The 21,752-nt window shown below is 42.2% G+C and overlaps 1 protein-coding gene across 2 annotated transcripts in view; it reads left to right on the top strand.

Annotated features, from left to right (window-relative positions):
* Window positions 1-21,752, top strand: part of FBLN5 (fibulin 5) — a 57,247-nt gene that overhangs the window by 12,469 nt on the left and 23,026 nt on the right. Inside the window, exons 3-5 of one of the 2 annotated variants that reach the window (XM_009475895.2) lie at window positions 496-550; window positions 3,002-3,053; window positions 4,218-4,460. In XM_009475895.2, the coding sequence (XP_009474170.1) occupies window positions 496-550; window positions 3,002-3,053; window positions 4,218-4,460 (350 nt within the window). Of the gene's footprint in view, window positions 1-495; window positions 627-3,001; window positions 3,054-4,217; window positions 4,461-21,752 lie in introns of those variants that run through there. The other variant, XM_087747535.1, reaches the window with a different exon arrangement.

Here is a 21,752-nt window from a genome sequence, read left to right as displayed (position 1 = left end):
TTTAGCGGTTAGAGCAACTGGCTTGGATTCAGGACCTCCTGCATGACATGTGTGCAGCCCTGCCAATGCGTTGCACTGTGAGCTTAGGCAGGGCCTGCGCTCTGGTTTACCCATCTGTAAAATGTGCATAATGTGCAAGAAAAACTTTGATATTCTCAAAAGAAAGGTGTCAGAGAGGGGCAAAAATACTTTATCGAGTATTACGCACTTGTTCATTAAGCATCTGCTGCATGGGGTATCATAAAAAATAGATTAGTTAATACACATGTTCAGTCTGATTCTGATCCCAGTTGCATAAAACCATAGTAAAATTAGTGACTCTGAGTCTGGCCCACAGTTTTATTACTCCCTCTCCAGAGGCCAAATTCATGTTAGCAAATCTCTGTGGAATACGCTGAAGTGTCACTAGAAATTAATTTGTCCATGTGTATTTAATTCTACATAATGAGCCTGGATATCTGAAGGTTTTCAGCCTATTTTCTATGCACGTTACAGGATACTGACTGCTTTCACACTGGCCGTCTGCCTTTCAAGCCCTGGAAAAGCACAGGTGAGAGGTGCACACAGAGATCTACGTACTGTTTTGTACTGAAGCGCTGTATGGCATGAGACTCACTGGCTAGCAGGTGAATCGGAAGCTCTGTGGTCTGGGGTTTACATGAAAAGGAAGCTGTGTGGTCTAAGGGTTTAGAGGGGAGAACGTGGAGCCAGCAGGATTCTGGAGTTGAACATGGGCTGAGCTTATTGACTCATCCTTGCCAGCTCAGCAAAATATCCCTGTAGAAACCTGGACCTCACTGAAAACCTGATTCTGCCTCTGAACTGAACACTTCTGGAAAAGGAAATAAGAAAAGGCATCCCACGAGAGCTGGGACAGCTCAGTTCTGTGGTGGGGAACTTCCACGTTTGTAAAACTTATTCATATAAATAGGTATTTTCTGTGTATAGCAGGATCTTGTCTTAGACTGTTTAATTTTGGACTGTGATCCTGAATGACTGCATCCTAGTTTTCATTTTAATTTGTGCTTGAAACCATTTTTGTTCAAGAGGCAGGGCTTTTGAGGGTGGATGGAGGTAAAGCAGTCCAGTTCTTGAAATAGCAGAAGCATTAGTTCTTTGTGTTCTTGGGCTCCAAGTGGACTTAAAATTAGGAAAAACAGTTCCCAAAGGCATGTTAAGTTTGAATTCCTAGTTGATAATCCAGATATACTCACAGTCCAGAGCTGTGTTTCTAAATACCTTTGCCAAAAGGCTCTGAAATGTACTTGTTTTTTTTTTTTTCTATTACATTGAAAATTTCCTGCACATGGCATGCTTATTGATATTTTTGTGAACATTGGATCTGTATGGGAAATGCTTTTCATGCCCCTGGAGAATTTTTGAGATGTCTTTAAGGGTTTGTTTTATAATTTAAAAAATATTGTTTCCATTGCTATTTTTATAAAATAATCTTGTACCATAAATTGATTTTGAAGTCTAAGCAAAAAGCAACTTGAAACTAAAAGATGATAGCAACAAATTCTTTCTGAAGACATTGAAACTGGTAATTTCAACAATATTGGAATCTTTTCTAGAATCAAGTTCTAGAAAGTTGTTGAAACCAGTTCTACAGTAGTTTCAGTGTTTCTGAATCATCATTTACTGTCCAAAAGAAAATAATTTTGTTGAAAACTATCTTAACTTTTCCTGATAACCTAGGTGTAGTGTCTACGCCACAGGACAGAGAAAAGAACAAAAAGTAGAATATGTTGTACATTCTTTAAAACATGAGGCTGATTACGCGTTCTCCCATCAGAATATCTTGGCTTTCCGTAGCATGATACCAAAACATCTCGGAATGCCAAAATAAATGAAGGCAGAATTCTTTCATAGTAGTGGTTTTGTGTATTCATGTGTGCAAGTGGCAGGTGCAATCCAAATAGTGCCATGTGTTTCGCTTCATGTCCCCTCCCTAATTCCTGCAATGGCCCGCTTCCGCTGGCTTATCCAGCTCACCCCTTGTCTCCCATCTACAACTTACTACTTTTCCAAACATGAACCAAGTACTTTACTCCTCCACTGATTTCTTCCACAGAGTCCAAAAATAAGTGCCTTTATCATTTAACAACAACAAAAAAGGCAGAATCTTGAACACACTCTATCCCTCTGCCCTCTGGTTACTTCAGTGGTTCCCGTTTTCTGGATATCTCTTGCTTACATTCCTTAGTATAACCTATTAACTGGCAGGATCCTGTGCCTGTGAAAACTGCCTGGCCCGTTGCTAAATAGCGGGAGGCTGAATCAAAAACTAAGGAGAGCAGGGGATCATTTTAATGGGCTTCGACACAATCATCGGCAGGACCATCACTGTTTTAGAACTGCTGGGGGTCACTGATGAGGTCCTGAAGACTCCAGCTTGCAGCCCTCATAAAGACCAGCACCACAGGATAGGAAGGAACAAGTAACCTTGCAAGCCTAGAACATGTGTCATGAAAAGATTTATCCTCTAAAAATCACAAGGTTTAGTGTAAACTAAAAGCCTTACTTTTATTAAGCTTGTTATGTTTTAACTATGGCTTCAATTCAGTCAGACAGCTGATGTTGAGATATACGTACGGAATTGTCTATATGTGGCGGTTTAGAGCCTGTTAGAGAAGTTAGCTAGTTCCTTTTAACTGAGAGCCCTGTTCTGGCAAAAACAAGCCTCCAAAATAGGAGAATGTATTTCTGTGTTAACAACTGGTATGGAGACCATCGCACGTTACGTGTTGGTTACCCCTGGGGAGACGAACAGCCTGACGCTGTCACCACCTGAGGGAACTACCTTCTGAGTTAAGGGGCGGGCATATGTGCTGAGGTCTCAGGTTCATGCCTTGCTGACTGTCCTTTGGGGAAGGGATTTTATTTTGGTGTACTGTATAGTGCTGAACGATTGTACTAAGCTTAATAATCCAGATGAGCATTTGACTCTGCAACCCTCTCATTTCACAGTCACTGAGTGTCCTTTGTTTTCTCATTTTAGCAACAATGCACTAATGGGTTTGACCTGGACCGTGCCTCTGGGCAGTGCTTAGGTAGGACTTTAATTAAATCAATACATTTCAATTAGGGTTCAGAAACCTTTTTTAAGGTTCAAGAGTTTATTGAGTTAACACTGTGCTGCTGTTAGAATGTTTTAGTTGAAAAGTTCTTGCTGTGTGACAAATATGGGTGTTTGTGCATATGTATATACAAAAATATATACATATATATAAAAATATGTGTGTGTATTTACATAGCACAAGTATATACCAATTTTTGACATTGTTGAGATCCTAGTTGGCTGTCAGTGCTTCTCAAATAGCTGTGATGCATTAAGATGAGCTTGGGAGCTCAGTCTAGTTGCCAAATGACAAGGGTTGTTTACTCTCCTCTTTCTCCTCCAGACTATTTAACTGTCTTTGTTGGCAGCCTCCACCTGGAGGCTCAGATAAAGTGTACCACTGCTTCAGGGTTGAAACTCCAAGTAAACTGTTGAGACAATATAGGGAAACACGCACTTTGCTCTATAGCATCTTTTTATCAATGGCATTCAGTCTCCAGGGCAGCATCTTCTGCGTGCATTAAGGTCACCCAACAGTAAGGGAACAACCAGCAACAGATTGCTTGCCCTGTCATAGCAACCTACTGCTTCTGTGCTCCGAGAACCAAGCGAATGCTCCGTTTGGCTAAACCATTTCTAAATTTAATTCAGCAACGATCTCAATCAGAGCAAGAAAGAGGCCTGAACCACCCAGATCTGAACATCCCTAACTTTTTCTGTGGGAGGGAGCTCGGGAGTTCCAAAATCAGGATCCAAGTTTCACAGCTGGGCAAACCAAACCACCAGTGTTTGAAATCCTGATCTGCATGTTGTGGTTTGGACAGACCCTCTAGCAGGAACAGGCAGTAGCATGCTGTAGCCATGTGTAAATCAGTGTTTAAACTGAACATTTATAGAATAACAAAGCAGGCTTTCCCCTCTCCCCTCTAATAGTGAAGTAAAACAAGTAGAACACAGGATATGTTGAATATATGGGATGTTTCCTGTTTTAGTACAATCTAACTTCAAAGTGAGGCTCCACAAGGAAGGATTAGCTTTTCCGTTCAAAGAGAGTATCAAATTTTTTAGCAAAGTCTTGGGAAAAACATGTTAACTATTTTTTGATAGGTCCCATTAAGAAGCAATCACTCATTTAACTTCTGCAATTTCCTTCCAGATATTGATGAATGTCGGACTATTCCTGAGGCCTGCAGAGGAGATATGGTGTGTGTCAACCAGAATGGTGGCTATTTATGCGTACCCCGAACAAACCCAGTGTATCGGTCACCATATCTGAATCCTTATTCAAATATTTATCCACCGCCCCCAGCACCAGGCCCCGTTCCTAACTACCCTACTGTTACAAGACCCCTGATCTGTCGATTTGGTTACCAGTTGGATGAAAATAATCAGTGTGCTGGTAAGTAGCAGAAATCTTTAATCTATACTTTTATTTACATTAAAGCTTGTCCAACATTGGAGAAACAATTGTCCTGCAATTATCCTTTAGTTGTTATAACACTCAAGCCCATTCTTTTGAAGTTCAGCTACTTTTTTTAAAGGATATGAGCTCTACATTTCATATAGTCATTATTCGATGCAAGCTAAGATATGATTTAGTCCTATTATTTAATCAGGAAACCCACTTTTATGCGAGAAGTAATGTTTTTATGAGATAAACAACCATCTGAGGGCAGGTGATTTGTCAGTGCATCAAAAGCATGCCTTTTGTGCTTATGATTCTGTCCTTGAGAGAGAAGATAGATGGCCCATTTGAAGCATTAGGTGGGGACTGAGGAAATCTTGATTCAGTTCTTGGCAGTATGTGACCTTGTTCAGATTCTTGGACCTCGGTCTTCCTCCTTTAAATGGTATAAATAAGAGTTGTTTCCTGCCATGCTTTGCGTTCTTCACTTAGACTGTGAGCCCTTTGGAGCTCATACGTCGCTCTAGAGGGTGATACACAACTGTTAGCACTACCGTTGCTTTAGTGACTGTAGACTTCAGCTGAGACTGGAACTCCCTTGTTCGAGGCACTGCGCAAACACACAGGGAAAGAATCGCTGCCCCAGCAGAGCGTTGACATTGTCTTAGCACCTTGATATTCCCCAATCTCCAATACAAAAACCAAAAAACCCAATGAAAAATTTCTTGTGTTGCTAGTTTTTCTACTTTTGCATCTTCTGCTAGATTCTGATTCCACTTATTTCATTTTATACTGTGTTTAACTTGGATAGAAGCTGCTCCTGTGTTACTCAAATTTAAGGGAGATTTAGATTATATCCCTTTGGTTTGCTTGCTTTTGATAATGTCATGTTATGAAGGAATGGAGAGAAAATTTCTGAACTAAATTCAAGTAAATTCCACTGGCCAAAATATTTATTTTGATGCCAAACTTGGAATCAAGAGATCAGGATCAAACTGATCATCGGCAGCTGCTCTGGGTAAATAGTGGAGATGTAGCCCACAGGTCTACCACAAAGTTAATCTATAACCACTACCTATTTCTGTATCTCAGTTGTCCTAATGGTAAAGTGAGTTTTTTATCTGTTATTATATGTAGCTAATTGTCTGAAGGTTTTTATCAAAATCTTTTTTGAAACAGGACTGGTCTTTGACAAGAAAAAAAGCCCAAACTGCAGAAGATATGAGCTTTCAATAATTTTGCCTGTCTATAGACTAAAGAACTGCATTTAACTCAGATCTTTTCTTTTTGGAATGCTGCTGCAGAACAACACAAGAGCTAAAACTGACTTGTCTTTTGGGCTGATTCTGCCCTATTGTCTGAAATTTCTGGCAGGACTTGGTTTCAGATGATGTACTTTGTTTGCTTCCCTAGTGAGGAGACCGTGATGCTTCACGGGAGCTGTGAGAGTCTAGATTTAAATTCAGCTACTTTGGGGCACATTTTTCTGTATTTGAATCATTGCCATCATTATGTTCCAAGGTGTGAAAAACGTATTTTTTAACCAGCACTAGTAGTAATACCTACTGGAAAATTAAAGAAGATGGTTTTTTAATGAGGAGTTTTGAAATCCTGGGATAACTGATGAGTTTGCTGTAAAAATAAGCACGTATACTATCCAGTCTTTTGAAAATTGCAACTAGTCCTTCTGATCTTAGCAAACTGATCAACCTCAGGTATTTTATCTACTGATTTGTAGGCTTCCAGGAGAGTTTTCATTTTGCTAGCTTTGATGTAGATGAATCCGGAAATGGGGCAGTTAGTGGAAAAGAAGTGCTGAAATCAAGGGGGAAATGAAAGCCCTGTATTTCACTCTCTCTGGCCTGCTGCACGCAAACCATACTAATCAAAACAGGTGGATTTTGGAAACTTTTACAGTGGACCTTCCAGCCTGCAAAGGGTCTATATGTTCCTATCCAAGCTGGCAGAAATGGGAGGACTAAGGCTTTCTTCAGTCAGGGCTGCTCATTTCTGTCACTTTAACTTTCAAATATGGGAATTTAATTGTGAGGGAATGTTTGGTGAATAGAGACATTAACAAGAATAGATGGGAAAGAACCGACTGCCATTTGAGTACCAGAGTTAGCTGGAAGCAGTTTTTGAAAGTCTACATCAGGTTTGAATTTGGGCAGATGATGGATCATATTTGTGTTAGAGGAAGAAAAACAAAAGTTAAAGAAAACAAGACCTGTCAGAGCAAAAGGGTCTCTGATGGGGTTAGATTTCATTTTTCATTTAGTGAAATCCTCTGGAGACATTCACTGTCTTGAGGCAGTATTTCTTTTCGTGTCTGCGTGCCCTAGGATGGAAAGTGTGAGCACCAAGGGAAGCGGTATGAGCACATGCCTCACTGCGGTGGTGGTAGGAAGGACTGATCCCCTGTTTCCAGGACTTCTGGTGCAGTTAACAGGGGTGATGTGCAGCCTTGTGCTTGAAGGCCTTGGAAATGAGGCACCAGGGAACCCTGACAGGATCCTCAGAAACCACCAAAATTTCACACAGGTCATTTAAGAAAGTCTGAATTGCATGAGTCATGGCTCCATTTATTATAAGTTAATTATAAGCATTGCATCATGTTAATAGTATTTCAGTTCCTTTGTGCTTCCCTGCTTTTCAGCATGCTCTTAGGATATGAAGCCATTCAGGGGTTAAGTTTGTGGTGGAATGGTTGAAAAGAGTAAACTGGAAGCTATTTTGCCCAGTAGCTGAGCCACTATATAACTTACAGGTTTGTTATGTTGGTGTTCTGGCACCGCCTTCCAGCACCTTCTTTCCAAATAAAATTAGTCACAGGTATTTCCACTAGAGATGATGAGACTTTTCGCTATTGACTTCAGGGGAACCAGAGCTATCCTAATGCCAAAGTTTCTTAGAAATCTCCAATTTTTAACAGAGTACACATTTTTGTCTGGTCAGGTATGGGGTTACAGGTCTGGGCCACATTTTCTATAGCTAGGCCAACAGAAATCTTTACTTTCCCTTTGAACTCCAGTCAAAACAGCTTATTAAACACGGGAACCTTCCCTCGGAGATTTGCAGCCTCAGCTTTGAAGCACTGAGCTTGTTCAAGAGACTTCCGAAGTGAAACAGGACAAAAATTTGATCTGAAAGCTGTATGAGACTTAACAAGCTCTTTTTTTTTACCACCACCCCCCCCCCCGCCCCCCCCGGCCCCTGGCCCTTTGCTAGAGCTGACAGAAACATAGGAAGGCTGTGAGAGGGTGGCTCTGTCCCAGCCTGGCATCTGGCCTGCCTGCCAAGGCTCCACGTTCCCTGGCTCTCAGAGGAATGTGCACCCCGGGTGGTTCAAATAACATTCCCCCTGATGGGGGCTGATATGTTCCAACACAGCAAAAAAAAAGAAATATAGGCCATTCTTCTCCTTTTCAAGCTTTTTTGGCCTCATCCTTTCTGGCCCGGATGGTCATAGACAGGGGTTAGGTGTCCACGTTCCTTCCCCGTCCTGTTCACCACTCAGTCTTAACAACACTCTTATCTCCAGATCTCATCCTCACATGTGAATGACCACTTTGCCCACTCCAGTGTCCTCTGCGTGGTGCAGAAGTAGCTGTAGCCATTTGTGAGAACAGGCAGAGAAATATTTTAGTGATAATTACTTTTCAATTCTTCTGTGAGTTTGATTCCTGATACATGGTATTTTTACCCCTGGAGTTGCTGAATGCTTTATATCTTGTATGTATAAATGTACTGTGTTTTCAACAGCACGAAGTCTGTGTAAACTCATTCCAAAGCAGGTTGGGAATGACTTATAACCACAATTAATGCTGGAATAAAAGACCACATACAGGAAAAAGCAAAGAACATCTAGCACAACAGCGCTGCTTGAACTGTTTGTCTTCTAATGCTACTTCTCTATAAATACAGAATGGTTAGTCATAATAACGACTTTTTGTTCAAGGAACTGGGTCTAGTAACTGTTGGCAAGACTAAACTGGAGCGAGGGCCTGTGTTCTTGCATTATACATTCGTAAGCTGAGAGCTCTTTCCAATTCCCTTTCACTCCACCTTGCTGCTTCCTGATTTACAATGATCTTTAAAACATGCCTCAAGCAGAGATCCTTCTGGGCATTGTGGAAGAATGTAATGGGTGGGCTCTTTTTGCTTTCTCTCCCATTAATGCACATGCACAATGGGAGGAGATGATGGGGTGGGGAAGTATCTAAGAGGGTTGAATGGAGCGATCAGAGAAAGCAGACTGCAAAGACAGAGAAGTAGATGTTAGGAAACATAGAAGCATAAGGCATGATGAGCATGACCTAGAGACAGAGAGAAGGGAGGAGGCCAGAAGAGTTAATTTAAAAAAAAAAAAAAAAGCATCATCTTTATTTTAAAAGAAAAAGCTAAAAGGGAGAAGCACGAAAACAGAGGGAAATGGAAAGATGCTCCTTCCAAGCGTAAGAGAGAATTGTTCTTCAAGGCCTCATCTGTGGAGTAGCCATTGCTTCAGCTTTCCTCATTTCTCAAAGACTGCCAGGACCTCCTACATTCCCCACCTACATGTCCCCAGTCCTACATTCGTGAAGTGAAACTCCTTCCTTCAAAACACTACCTTTGCACAGATGGGTTTTAGATCATTATCATTTATATTGCAAGCATACCTAAAACCCACATCCAAGCCTGCGATTGCACTGACCTGCCTGTGTGCAACCTCATTAAGAACAGACTATGCCTAGATGAGTTTTCAAGCAAAATAAACGAACCAGATGTGTATGTCTGAGCAGAGGGGAGGGAAATGAAGATACAGGGAACTGAAAGGAGGTGCCCGGGTCTTGCGGCAGGCCCGTGGCTGTGCTGGGGATAGAGTCCAGAATTCCTTATCCAATGGCTTAGTCACTAAGCCAGGCTGCCTCCTAATACTGACTGTTCTAGTGACCGCTCTGGGCACATAGAAACAAGAGGAAGAAAAGGAGCGAAATGCAGCAAGGAGATTATGCCCTGGAAAGGGCTGTGTAAAGGAAAAACAAATGGAATCCACTCCTGCCATTGGCTTTTTTAACCCTATTTGGTTCAGGTCTGTGTCTTTCCCTCTTCCTCTTGGTCTGTGAGACAACCTATTTTGCTATTCCAGAGGGCCAGTTTCTGAAGGCTACGCGTGGTCCCTGTTAGGGCAGCACTACCATCATGTCCAAATTAACTAGAAAAAAAAAAGAAAGATTGCATGAGAATAGGTTCTGCAAGAGGTTGAGGGCAGCCTCCTGGAAGGACATGTAATTGATGACAACTCCTGATTAAATTAAGGGCCATGATGTGTAGCCTTTATTCGTAAGATGGTTTTCCTGTTGGGTTTTGTATGGAGAAATATAAATTCAGACCTCATGCTGCCATAGCGGCAGAAAAGTTGCTTCTGAAGCATCTCAACAAGAAGCTATAGTTGGTGGCTAAAGCTTGGATTGGAGGATTTTGCATTCAGTTCCTGACTTTGCCATAGATAAATGTGCTGGGTATTTTGGGGCTTCAGGTCATTCTGTGTAAACTGAAATAATAATTCATTTTCAGAATTGTACCAAGGATAATTTCACAAGTAGATGATAGGTGCTGAGATAATTCCCTGACAAGTATCATTTAAAAATATGTAATCGGGAGAAAAAAGGCCCAGTTTAATGATCCTACAACAGTGAAGCTCAAAGTGAGACATGTGGAACTTATTTACTTCCCTAGAGCACTAACCTGGTTGGAAATCACTGGACACTTTTGTCTGTGTTTCTGCATAGATCAGAGGAGAGAGGAAGTCCCAGAACTTTATCAGTATCTCCCACTTACTTCAGGAATACCTGTGCTACAAAAGCTTTCAGTGGTTATTTGGTCCTGGAGTTTTTCAGTCACCATCTACTTAGGCTGTGCTCAGTTCATGTTTTAGCACAATTCATGATGGTTGACCCTTGATTATCTAATGTAACGAGACTAGACAAGCCAGGTAAAATAAAGATGTGGAAAATACAAACTATGTACATTAAGACAGAAGACCAAATGCCAGGGGACTAATGGAAGAAGGATCATTAACATCATAGAGTACAGACATACTTAACATAGGCCTGTCCTATTGGATAAACCCACATTGTACAGCTCCAGACAAACATACCTATAATTCTTCTGGGTCCAGCCTCAGTGCTTCTGATCTGATGGCCTGATCTATTCACAACCCCAACAGTCTTCATAAAGGTAATCACAAGTTGACCATAAAATATTCATGGGCAAAAAGGTACACCTGAAAACACTCAGAGCTCCTTCCTGCCTCAGGAAACCATTGCAGCAGCACGGAGGATGGGGCAGCGCTGAGGAAAGGCAAGATTCAGCTAGTCCCTACAGCAGGGTCCATCAGTAAGGTCACTCCTACAGAAATTTGACCATCAATAAATGTATCCTCCCCCAGCAGAATTTACCAAGGAGAATGAGGGTGGAAATGCTGCTTTTCACTTAAGTGAATCCATTTGTGGTGGAGGAGTTGGCTTGATAGCAAAGGTTGCTGTACGTATCTGTCTATAGCAGGGTAAAATGAGCCTTCTGTGGCTTGGATTATTCCTTCTTTCATTCCTCGCTAAGTGCAGTGTGGGAGGAGTATGGTTTGGTGGGTAAAGCACAGGCGAGTGCTTCGTTTATTTGTGAAGCTTCTACTACTCACAAAGACATGAGTAAAATTGAACCAAGAAATATAACATGCAAGCCAAGGAGGTTGGCAAGTTATTAAGAAAACTGGCATCTCTGTGTACTGGAATGAAAAATAGCAGGCTCCTGGGTATGGCAGAATGTAACAGTAAGCGCAAGTCTATCATTCTGCATGTCAGTGCCTTTCAAGCATCACTGACCAACTGTATGTGTGGTGGTGTGAGAAGGGAAAATAAAATAAACACAACTACAGCATAGCCACAACTGAACTTGACTGAACTACAGTCATACTGGGTAGATAGCTGGATAGTCCACTGGAGACCAAAAACTCTTAGACCTCTGATTATGGTCCCCATTGACTTTGGTGAAGATTTTAAGGTCTTGGAGTAGAAGTTCTTGCAGTGAATTTATTAGGTTTAAGTTAATTTGTCTTGAGCCTAAGCCACTGACCATAAGTAGCTTATGGTCAGGGAGTTTGGTACCATATTTTCCTCCTGCCAGACTCCTGATACCATGATAAGGATTTCCTGGACATTGTGAGGGAAGAATAGACAGCTGGTTAGAAAATCACCTTATGATTAAAAACTGTGGCCACCAGTTGAGTGCTTGAATTTGCATTCAACTTTAACTTGAGCTAAACTGATTCTGTCTGTGGAAGTGTCTTCACCTGCTTATCAGGGGTGATTAAAAATTTTCTGGTTTCTTCTGTACTGAGGTTGGGAGCCAGGAGGGAAGCGCAGTGGCATACGGAGGGGGGTAGCTGAATGAGAATGTGTCACGTTACAAAACAAAACTGGTTTGTATGCAGAGAAGGGGCATAAGCACAGAACGGACAATGCCCATATCTTGTTAGATGTGGAGGCCACAGTCCAGACACAGAAAGGTTAAAATCTCTCTAGACTGTGACCTCTCTGTTTCATCATGTGTTTCAGTTTTCCCTCTTTCTTGGAATTGTATGACACTTTGGTACACAAAGTGGCAAGAACCCAGGAATCTCATCTCCCTTGTGCTTTGTAGACTGCAGAGGGAAAGGGTATGCAAGGGAAAGAGGTTCAACTGAGACTCTGGGTTTTGGTTGCTTTAATGGCCTCAGTTAAGCCTGGTCTCTGAATTGGGTGTTATTGGTCACTGGGCTCTGAGCCAGATAATACATAGACTTCAGTTGTCACCAAGAGCTACTTGGCAGGAGGTTGTACCTGACTCACTTCAGAGGAGCAGTAATCATGCCCAGCCTGCCATATCCTCAGGTATGTGCTGGCCAGGGCAGGGGTCTCACCCCTGCTGTTAATCTCTGAATGATTCCTTAGACTCACTGCTAACAGCGGGCTGGTGCATGGGGCTTTGTGGCTGCCTTGCCTTTATTATGTCTCATTTCCAGGGATTTCAGCAGTGCCAGATCAGTTAAAGCCACTATGGACCGATTAGCTCTGTCTGCTCTGGAGCAGATTTCATGAACTTTCCTTTGTGGGATAGCTGTCATGCAAGGCAGTCCTGCCAACTAGACAATTACAGGGCTTAAAAGAAAATTAAGTCACTTAACAGTGCTGGAAGATTGACAGACTTCATAAGTACCCAATCCATTGGCTCTGTGGCTTGTTCTTCTCTCATTTTCCTCTGGGTGTCTGTGTTGGCTGTGGATGACAGTCCACGCCTAGCTTTCTGCTGGGACCCTCAGGGACTTTGGTTGCATGAGTCACGCCTTCTCTACCTCCCTGTGGCATAACATGCAGAGTTCAGTACGTGATAGAGTGTCTCTCCTTACCTGGAAGGCTTATTTATTTTCAGTGCCCTTCATAGCACCAGCACTCTGCTCAGGCCTATGTTAATTTTTGCATATATTTGCAGCACCCACAGTGCCTAGAGATGGCAGTGTTCTCAATGACTTAAAAGTCACAGTTTTTCTTGGCCTCTCCCTTATATTTTTTGGGTCAGCTTTGTTTCTTTTTGCTTGGTTCCAGCCTGAAATTGGCCATGGTTATATGTCACAATCAAGATGTTAAGCCAAAATATATAGAAAATATGAATTGGCTCCTTTGCCAATATAAATCAGCCAGATGGACCGTATGTTTTGCCAGACTCTATAGGCAGAGGTAATGTGCTGGCATTGCTCCTTTGCCTTGTCCCTAAGACACCGGACCCATGACAGAGCTGCCACGCAGAAATAGAAGAGCTGCCTGATGTTGTGCGGAGTTTAACATGCTCTGACCCCTTCATCTGCCAGTTGACTGCCTTCCCATTTTAGTACTTCAATGAGAGAATTTTTCAAAGAAAATAAAGCTACCAGAAGATGAATGGGAGTTACACATCACCAGCCCACGGGGAGTAGTTTCAGCGTTCTGCCTCTTGGCTGGGACGTCCTGCCCATTGGGGATGACAAGGTGCGCTGAAGTCTATCTTCAGTTTTAACACCAGCAAAACCCTCTCTGCTTTTAGTTCTTTTCAACCGTAACTCACGGTTACAGTTGCCCTGTGGTATAAGGCTATGCTGTAGCGTGAGGAGAAGGATGGTCCAGATGATAGGGCAGTAGTATAGGTGACAGGACAGCTGAAATGAAGGCCCAGGTCTCCAGTGCTTGGTTAGGTCTCTTGCTCTCACTGACCTTCATCCTCAGTGGAAGTTTAGCCTGTAAATGCCCGTTCATCTGGCCTGCAGTCTTTGCCACAGGCTGCCAGTATGAACTCAGACCTCTTTGCTCAATATTGTTTTCAGAATTGACTACTTACCTATCTGAGGAATCTCAATATCTGAGCAACCAGCTGGAAACCCTTGAGGGGTCTAGGTTTTCAGGCAGAGGCATTCAGCGCTTTCTGAAAGTCACAGTGCGTATGGTGTCTTCATTTGGGCGCCTGCAAGTGTGTAGATACAAACTCATAAGTCCTTCTGGAAAATTTCCTTAGCTTTGCTATGGCTCAGCTCTACATCAGTAACACGCCACTACAGTGAGAATAAATCTGTTTGTGTTCGTGAGGCATTCAGATACTGAAAATACAAGAAGTGCTTCAGCTAAACAGGTTGAGCCTGGAAGGAGGGGGAGAGGAGTGCATCGTAAACTTGCAGGGTCTGAATGAATCCATGATCTACTGCTTGGTCTGACACTAACTGTGTTGTTTGGTTTGGGTTTTGTTTTGTTTTTCCACAAAAATGAATAATTTTAATGTCTGCTTTGTTCTAACATTTTGAGCTTGTTTCCATTTTCTAATTTTTTTTTTTGTGAAGTAAAATTCTTGTTTTCCAGCCAGGCCCCTGAGTAAATGAAGTATTAGCTGGTGAGCTGGTAAATTGCTGGTTGGATCAAAGGCATTAAGTGGTTTTGTGGTACAATCCCAACATATCTATAGGTGACACTGAACGGGAAGATTGTACAAACAGTAATACACAGAAGTCTGGAAAAGCTACAGGTCAGGAAATTAAGGGACTGGAAACCCAGCAGCAGATGAAAAGATAACCTAACACATGGCCATCTGATGGAAGATGGACAGTAGAAGGCAGTGATGTTAAAAGCAGTCTCTCTCTGGGGCAGTTCCTGGCAGTGTTACTAAGACTTCTCATCCCAGAACAGAGAGGGAATAGTCCTTCAATATATTCTGTTGAGAATGGATCCAACCTACTGACATTAAATATAAGTACTTTATTACTGGATAAATGTAGGTAAGTTTATGGAGATCTCAGTATAGAGCAACAATAAATTGGAGGCATTATTGAGGCTGACTTTGATTAAAAGAATTAAGTATATTGTAAAGCTTAGGGTAAGATGACAGCAATTGGAACTGTAAAGGTCAGAGAAGCAGAAGTTGTGTATGGTGAGTGGTACAAAAGAATGATTATTCCGGAATAGGGTATAATTTGGTGAAATAAAGGAAAATTACTTTTAGACTGAACATAGTAAAACCCGTTATGACAGTGCAGTGCATCAGGTTATACAAGAATACACTAGGTATACTGTAGTGGAGGAATAGTCCAAAATGTATCAGCAGAAGCATTTAAAAACTGCCTGGAACAATTGTTAGCAAGAAAGAGTCTTGCACAAGTTGAGGGTGGGATAGATGTTATCAGGTATCTTTAAGTTGCTGTACTTTTGAGTCCTTTGATGTACTTCCAGCTTCCAGCGTGCACAGAGGCACAAAAGAAAACTGTTTGCTTTATCTAACGCTGCAGAGAAAAGTTCATAGCATGGGTAAGAGCCTCCACCCATTAAATAACAGTTATTGTCACTATCGTGGAGCAATGCAAAGCTGAGATAGCTTAAACGGGTAGCCTGACATCCCCTTTCCAAAGGAGGAATCTGGGAGCAGTGCAGAGGCAGTTTGCCAGACTGCCGGTCCTTACCCCTGGAGCAGGAACCAGGCCAGGGAGAGGAGATGTGGTCCGAAAGCTATAGCACGCTGCTAATTTCCTGCTATCGCAACCCCCATGGGGAATCCTAAACCAGGCATAGTCTGAAGCAGCCTTGGATCGTGCTCATGTATCTCAAAGGCAGACTGCAGCAATATATACAAAACTTGTTGCCAGCAAATCACTAAGCACTGCATCTGGAGCTTTAATTCAGAAGCAGATTGAAATTATTTTAATTAAAACCAGGGCTGACTGTGATGGAATAGCCCAGAACTGTGCATTGACAGCTATCAGTTGGTTTCATGCAGTCATCCCAAAAGACTGTAGCATGCCAACTCTAGGAAGGAGGTGTTCTTCCCCACTGAATCAGTGCTATTTGAAGATATGGTTTTGTAAAACCTCTGTTATGTTATTCAGGTAGTACATTGCATTTTGGGACAAAATTCTCAGTGAAATCAGTGATTTTTTTTTTTTTTTTTTTGGCTTGCAACATGACAATTTGGCTCACTGACATTTTCAAGAGGTTTAACTAGTCATAGATGAAAAGCAGCTTAAGAGAATAAAACTTTTTTACAACGTTACGCATAAGACTTCCAAAACTGCCTATGATTTTAATGGAAAAAAGTGAAAATTTTATCTGCCTATTCCCCAGGCAATTTTCAAAACCTAAGTGTAGATTTGACCCCAGAGAGCTATGGCACAGATGTGTCCTACACGGACTGGAGAATGCCTCTAAATGTAATTCGCAGCTGACAAGTTGCAGTATATCCATTAATGGCCCAGCAGGTCATGTGCACTCTGAAGCTGATAAGGGATGTATATCGTCACAAGACACAAAATACCATCACGCTGCTTCACCAAAATTTCAAGCTGACACCTAGAAGCTTGCGATGTGAAACCATTTCAGAAATACATGATCCATCCATGGTTCATTCCCTCTGACCTGGGGAGGGACGTGAAATGCTGAATTAAGCACTGTCTGCAGTATTTTGATTGGAGATGATTAGAAAGACTACAAATGGTAAAATGCTAATCATGCTAAGGATTTGCTAGGCATGCTTCTGTGCTGGAGATTGTGCCATCTAAAATGTGCCTGCTCTCTTGCATGACCGAGTATGACTACAGACATTGTGGTAATAAGGGGCTAATAAAGGAAAGTACTATGATAAAGGAAAAAACGTAATTTAGCTCTTCACTAGAACAGGCCCACATGATGGAAAATTCACTGGGATGTGCCTTCTGGAGAGTAAGAGCAGGAGTTTGCTCCAGGAATAACCACAGACATTAAATATTCCTGCTGGTTGGGAACATTGCCTTGTTTATTTATTTACTTTTTTTTTAATTACAGAACATGTTTTTTCAGGCCAGGCTACCTGGAATTGAACCATTTGGCTTGGGAATGCTCAATGTGAGCGTGTGTCTTTCTGAGCTTTCACAGGTACTGTGAGAGATGGTGGGACTGCCTGTGACACTGGTAGTATGACTGGCCACATGTTCAGCCTTTAGTGCTAGCCGGCAATTTCTGAATTCTGGTGCAAAGAAGGTAGACTTACCTTGAAGCTTTGGGGACAAAAATGTGCAGATCTGTATGTGTGAGTAGGGCAGTCTTGGTTCTAGCTCTGTTTGTACAGCATCCAATGAAATAGTTCTCCCACCTCAACAGTTTCTAGTAAATTAAGCAGAGATTCACAAAATATTGCTGCTGTGATAACAAGGTTTACAACTAATCTGCATATACAAGCATTCTAAGTATTTTCTCTTAGCTACCTCCAGGAGAGAGTTCAGTGTGCAGTGGATTCCTGTTGCCTTCACAGGCACCCAGTTCTCCCAATATAAGAAAGACCTGGTATAAGAAAGACATGGGCATACTGAAGGGTATCCAGCAAAGAACCACCATGGTGGTTGGAGGGTGGGCACACATAACATACAAGGAGAGGCTGAGAGAAGTGGATTTACTCTGCCTTAAGATGAGGCTGGTAAGGGAATTGTATTGCTTGCTGTCTTCAACTGTCTAGTGTGAGCATGTAGAGATGAAGCCAGATTCATCTCAGAGGTGCGCATGGACAGGAATGGGCAAAAGTTGCAACATGGGAAATTCTTATTAGGTATGAGAAATGTTATCACTGTGAAGGTGGTCAAACACTGGAACAGAGGTTCGTAAAGGCTGTATCCTTGGAGAAATTCAGACCTCAGCTGGAGAAGGTCCTGAGCAACCTGACTTGAATTGCCCCTGCTTTGAGTGGAGGCTTGGACCAGATGACTTCCAGAGGTCAACTCCAACATGCCTTGTGCAATCGTTCTGAGACTGCAGTGCCTGAAGTGCAGGAGCCTGTGTCTGATACTGGTTCTAGCCTTTAATTTATCTAAGAGTCCCATAAAATGAAAGTGATATTCTCTTTGTCACATAGACTTTGAGTTTTAGCATTGATTTTAAAGTGCTGTAAGATCTTTGGATGGAAGCTGGTATAGTGAAGCAGAAACAATAATCAGAAGTGAAGGATTTTAATCTCAGCTTTTCAGTGAAGTGAATCTTGAGTTTTACAGAGTGCAAATTCAGTCAAGACCATTGAGATCAACACACCTGTTTTGTGCCAGGATCAGTACAGGGGGAGAAGACCTGCCCTTATCTTGATTGATTTATTGTTTGACAGGCAGACTCCTGCACGTGTTAGGTAACTTTTATTGGAAATATTCTTTGCTGCAGTTTCAGCCTCACAGCTTGGCCTGCCTGGGAGTTTCACAGCCATCCAGAACCTGTTGTGGTCCTGCTCAAAACTAGCAGTTCTTGGGGCTAAACGAAACACAACTTTCTGCCTCTAAAGGTTCAGCACATCTGCTTTGAGGGCTTGTTATCTCAGGATTTCACAAATCTTGAAAGTTTCTGTCTTAATTTATGCATTAGAGGTAACTGAATGGGTTTTAAAACAGAGAGAGAAAGAAAATGAAAAAGCCCTTTGAGATGAAACACCTCTTTTTCCAGGGAGCCATGAACTGAGAGTAAGGAGAGCAGGAGAACTGCCAGTAGACATCCACATCACACACTAATTGGAACAAAGTAAACCTCCCATATCCACACAGTTTTCATTTATCCAGGACGGTTTGCAACCCAGTTGGCTGGCGGCAATTTTTGGAACATTGCAAGCAAATGTGGCTCAATCATTATAAACCAGTGAATGCGAAATCTGAGTTAAAACGACTTATTTGAGCAGGGATTATAGGCATTTTCCGATGATCACCACCACAGAAATAAATAAATAGATGGCTTGCTATGTATATACTCAAAGAGGATCGTTGCCCAACATGCATAGCTCTTTGCTATTAACAGTAATGAGGACACAGCTGCCCGAGCCTGGAAGCCAGTATTTGCAGAGGATAATTCTCAAAGATTTTTCTTCTCCACTGGCTTTTGTCCACTACCCATTCTTTGCTTACAAAAGAGCCCAAAAGGCCCTAACATTTATACAAGAATTACCTTGGCTTTGTGGCGCTTTTGAGATTGTTATAAAGCAGGCTGACACATAGACAGATTTGAAACTCAGATGAAATATGAAAAACAATTTTCTCCCCTGATAAGCTCCCCAGTGCCCTTAGTGCCAAGCATAACACTCTCTTCCTAGTCAATCACGACAGCTCCTAGAGCAGCTGGCAAGGGTTGCTGCCATGGGCAGAGATCTGAAGTCCTAAGAAGGACTTGTAGCTTCCCACTGCCTGCGGAGCTTGTGGCTGTGCCTGGGCAGACTAGTGATGTGAGTGTTGAGTCATGTATAACTAGTCAGCTCTACAGGGCCTCTAAAGCAAATCTAAAGCTGCCCCACTGTCCAGACACACGTTCTGCAAGTGCTCTTGGTGCAGCCAAGCTCTTTTCCCTGATTTTATCAGCTATGTTCAGGGAATAAGGTCTTAGATTCCTGGAGGCAAAGCACTGTGGTCTCCATTGCATGTGTGTGTGACTCACACAGTTCAAGCGACATGAGGCACTCTACAGCCATGCCACTCCAGCTGGAGCCTCCTGGCATGCTCAAGCCAAGCAGCTTTGAATCCAGTCCATTCCTGAACGAGATGCTGGTGATGATTGCTGAAGCTTTGTGAGAGATTAGTTAGTGATGAATCTCATATTACTGTTCCAGTTCACCATAATGTAGATCCCTTGTTTATACATGCACAGGGTCCTCTTTTTTCATGCATATTAAGGATTTCAAGGTATACTGTGAGAGTGACTAGAGCATCCATACTGAATTCTCTCTAGGGGCATGTACATATTGCACACCTAGAATCTCTCTTGTATTTTCAGCTCTCAAATGCTTCACTCCCACAGTTGTTTGCACAACATGCTTGAGCAATGGTTAAAGCTTTGTCGCACGTCCAAAGTGGCTGCATTTTAATGGAAGAAGCAACCCTTCCAATGAAAGTTCCTGTTATATCCTGCAGGTGGATATTTGCATCCCTTTCTTTTCATTGCGGCTTTAATTTCTGGATCCATTTGGATCAATTTCTTCTGCCGTATTAAAAGTAGGGCTGTTCTCTTCTTTACTAGTTATTGTGGTCTATTCACAGTCTCAGACCTCTTTAGCCTGCCAAAACACTTGGAAAAGGAGCTCTTAATGACTCAGTTAAAAAGTACGGTCAAGAAGTTCACTTATTAGAGGAAATGTAAACTGACCACCAATTGGCTAAACCAGCTGGCTGGACTATTTGTGCTAGTGATTTCTCAGAGCTCCCCGGGGAGCAAAAGTGGGAATAGCAGTTCTCTTCTTTTAGTTCTCTCGTGCTCTGTACCCGAACAGAAAAGTCTTTGAAAGAATTCGTTGGAGGAGAAGCCAATAGGATTTCAGAGACATGTTTAAAAGCTTTATAAATAGTGCTTTAAACTCCTATATTTTTAATATATTCCTTCTTACAGGGTCTTTTTAAACTATCCCATAGAATTGCAGAGAAAACATATAATTCAGCCATAGAAAATTCACTTTTTCAGTGTTAATGATTCTACTCCTGTGAAATTTTATAAGCCTTCTCTAGAGTTTCTTGCATGAGACTATTTCCTATCATGCAGCAAAGGGAGGCCTGCAAACACCTTTTGCTAGAAGTATGTTTTAATTTCTTAGTGTGCATGCCCTGGCTCTGATTGCACCTCTCTCGTTTCCATTGCAATGGAAAGTGTCGCTTACATGACCTGCCAGCAGCTGGGAGTATTCACAGTAAGTGTTCACTGCCTCCTCTCACCACCCTACCAGCACATCTCAGTGTAGCAGATGATCGTACAAAATAGGTAATTTTGAGAAATCGGTAGTACAACAGTAATGCTCCATTTATTCAGCTGAAAAAGATGTTTCCTGATGATGAAGAGGAAACCATGTTGAGCAGCAACTGCTTGGTACCTCCTAATTCAGCAGGTTCAGTGTCATCAGTGGGATGCTAACGCATCTCTACCCCACTCCAGCAGGGTACTTGGGTCACTCTTGTTCCGCTGTACCACAGCCACTTGGAATAGCGTAAGTGCAGCGGGGAAGTAACTGAGATGCCCAAATCACATGCGCTGACCATGGACTTCATAAGTTGTGCAGAACCTGCAATAGGAAACCACGACTCCAGGGAGTACAGTTATGCTCCAGTCCATGGAGTTTCCATGTTTAAGCAAAGCCCTTAATTGAAATCAGTAGTTTTTCTCATTTCTGATCCCAGAATTAATATCCAGACTGTGCATTTGTGCAAAAGCTCTCATGGGACACTGAAAATAGTCCACACAATTGGGTGTGATCTTGTAGCAACAGGGAGCCCTGGTAACTGGTGGGAGTGAGGAGCTGTGGTCATGCAGGTGCTGCCAAGTGTATGAACCATGCGCAGGTCTGTTCTGAGCAGAAGGGGAAGAGGCTGCTGCCCCTTTTGTCCCCTTGCTATGCACTTATCTGTATGGCTGTCCAATAAATCTCAATCACAAAAGCAGGACTAGAAGTGCTCAGAGAGCAAAGTCCTTTCACAGTTTAGCTGTTGTTTATCATCTTTGAGCAACGTTAAAAGTGTGCTAGCTAAAAAAAGGCTCAGATAGCTGGCAGGAGATCTAGAACCTGTGACACATGTTGAGCAACTTTCATACCAGGCAGAAGGAGCAGCATTACAGATTCATGCCTCACACTATTTAGTATCCACCTCCAGGCTGACCATCTATGTGAAGAAACACTTTAATCCTTGTTTAGCAATCGACCGATAACATAATGCATGTGGGATGCAGATAGAAAATGAATTCAGCAATCAATGGCCAGTCCTCAGACACTGAAATATGCAATTAAACAGGT

Source organism: Nipponia nippon, unplaced genomic scaffold, assembly GCF_047370975.1.
Source record: "Nipponia nippon isolate SJK-2023a ecotype South Korea unplaced genomic scaffold, ASM4737097v1 scaffold_11, whole genome shotgun sequence".
NCBI lineage: Eukaryota > Metazoa > Chordata > Aves > Pelecaniformes > Threskiornithidae > Nipponia > Nipponia nippon.
The sequence above is the reverse complement of the archived record's forward strand: the minus strand, read 5'-3'. Positions and strand labels throughout refer to the sequence as shown.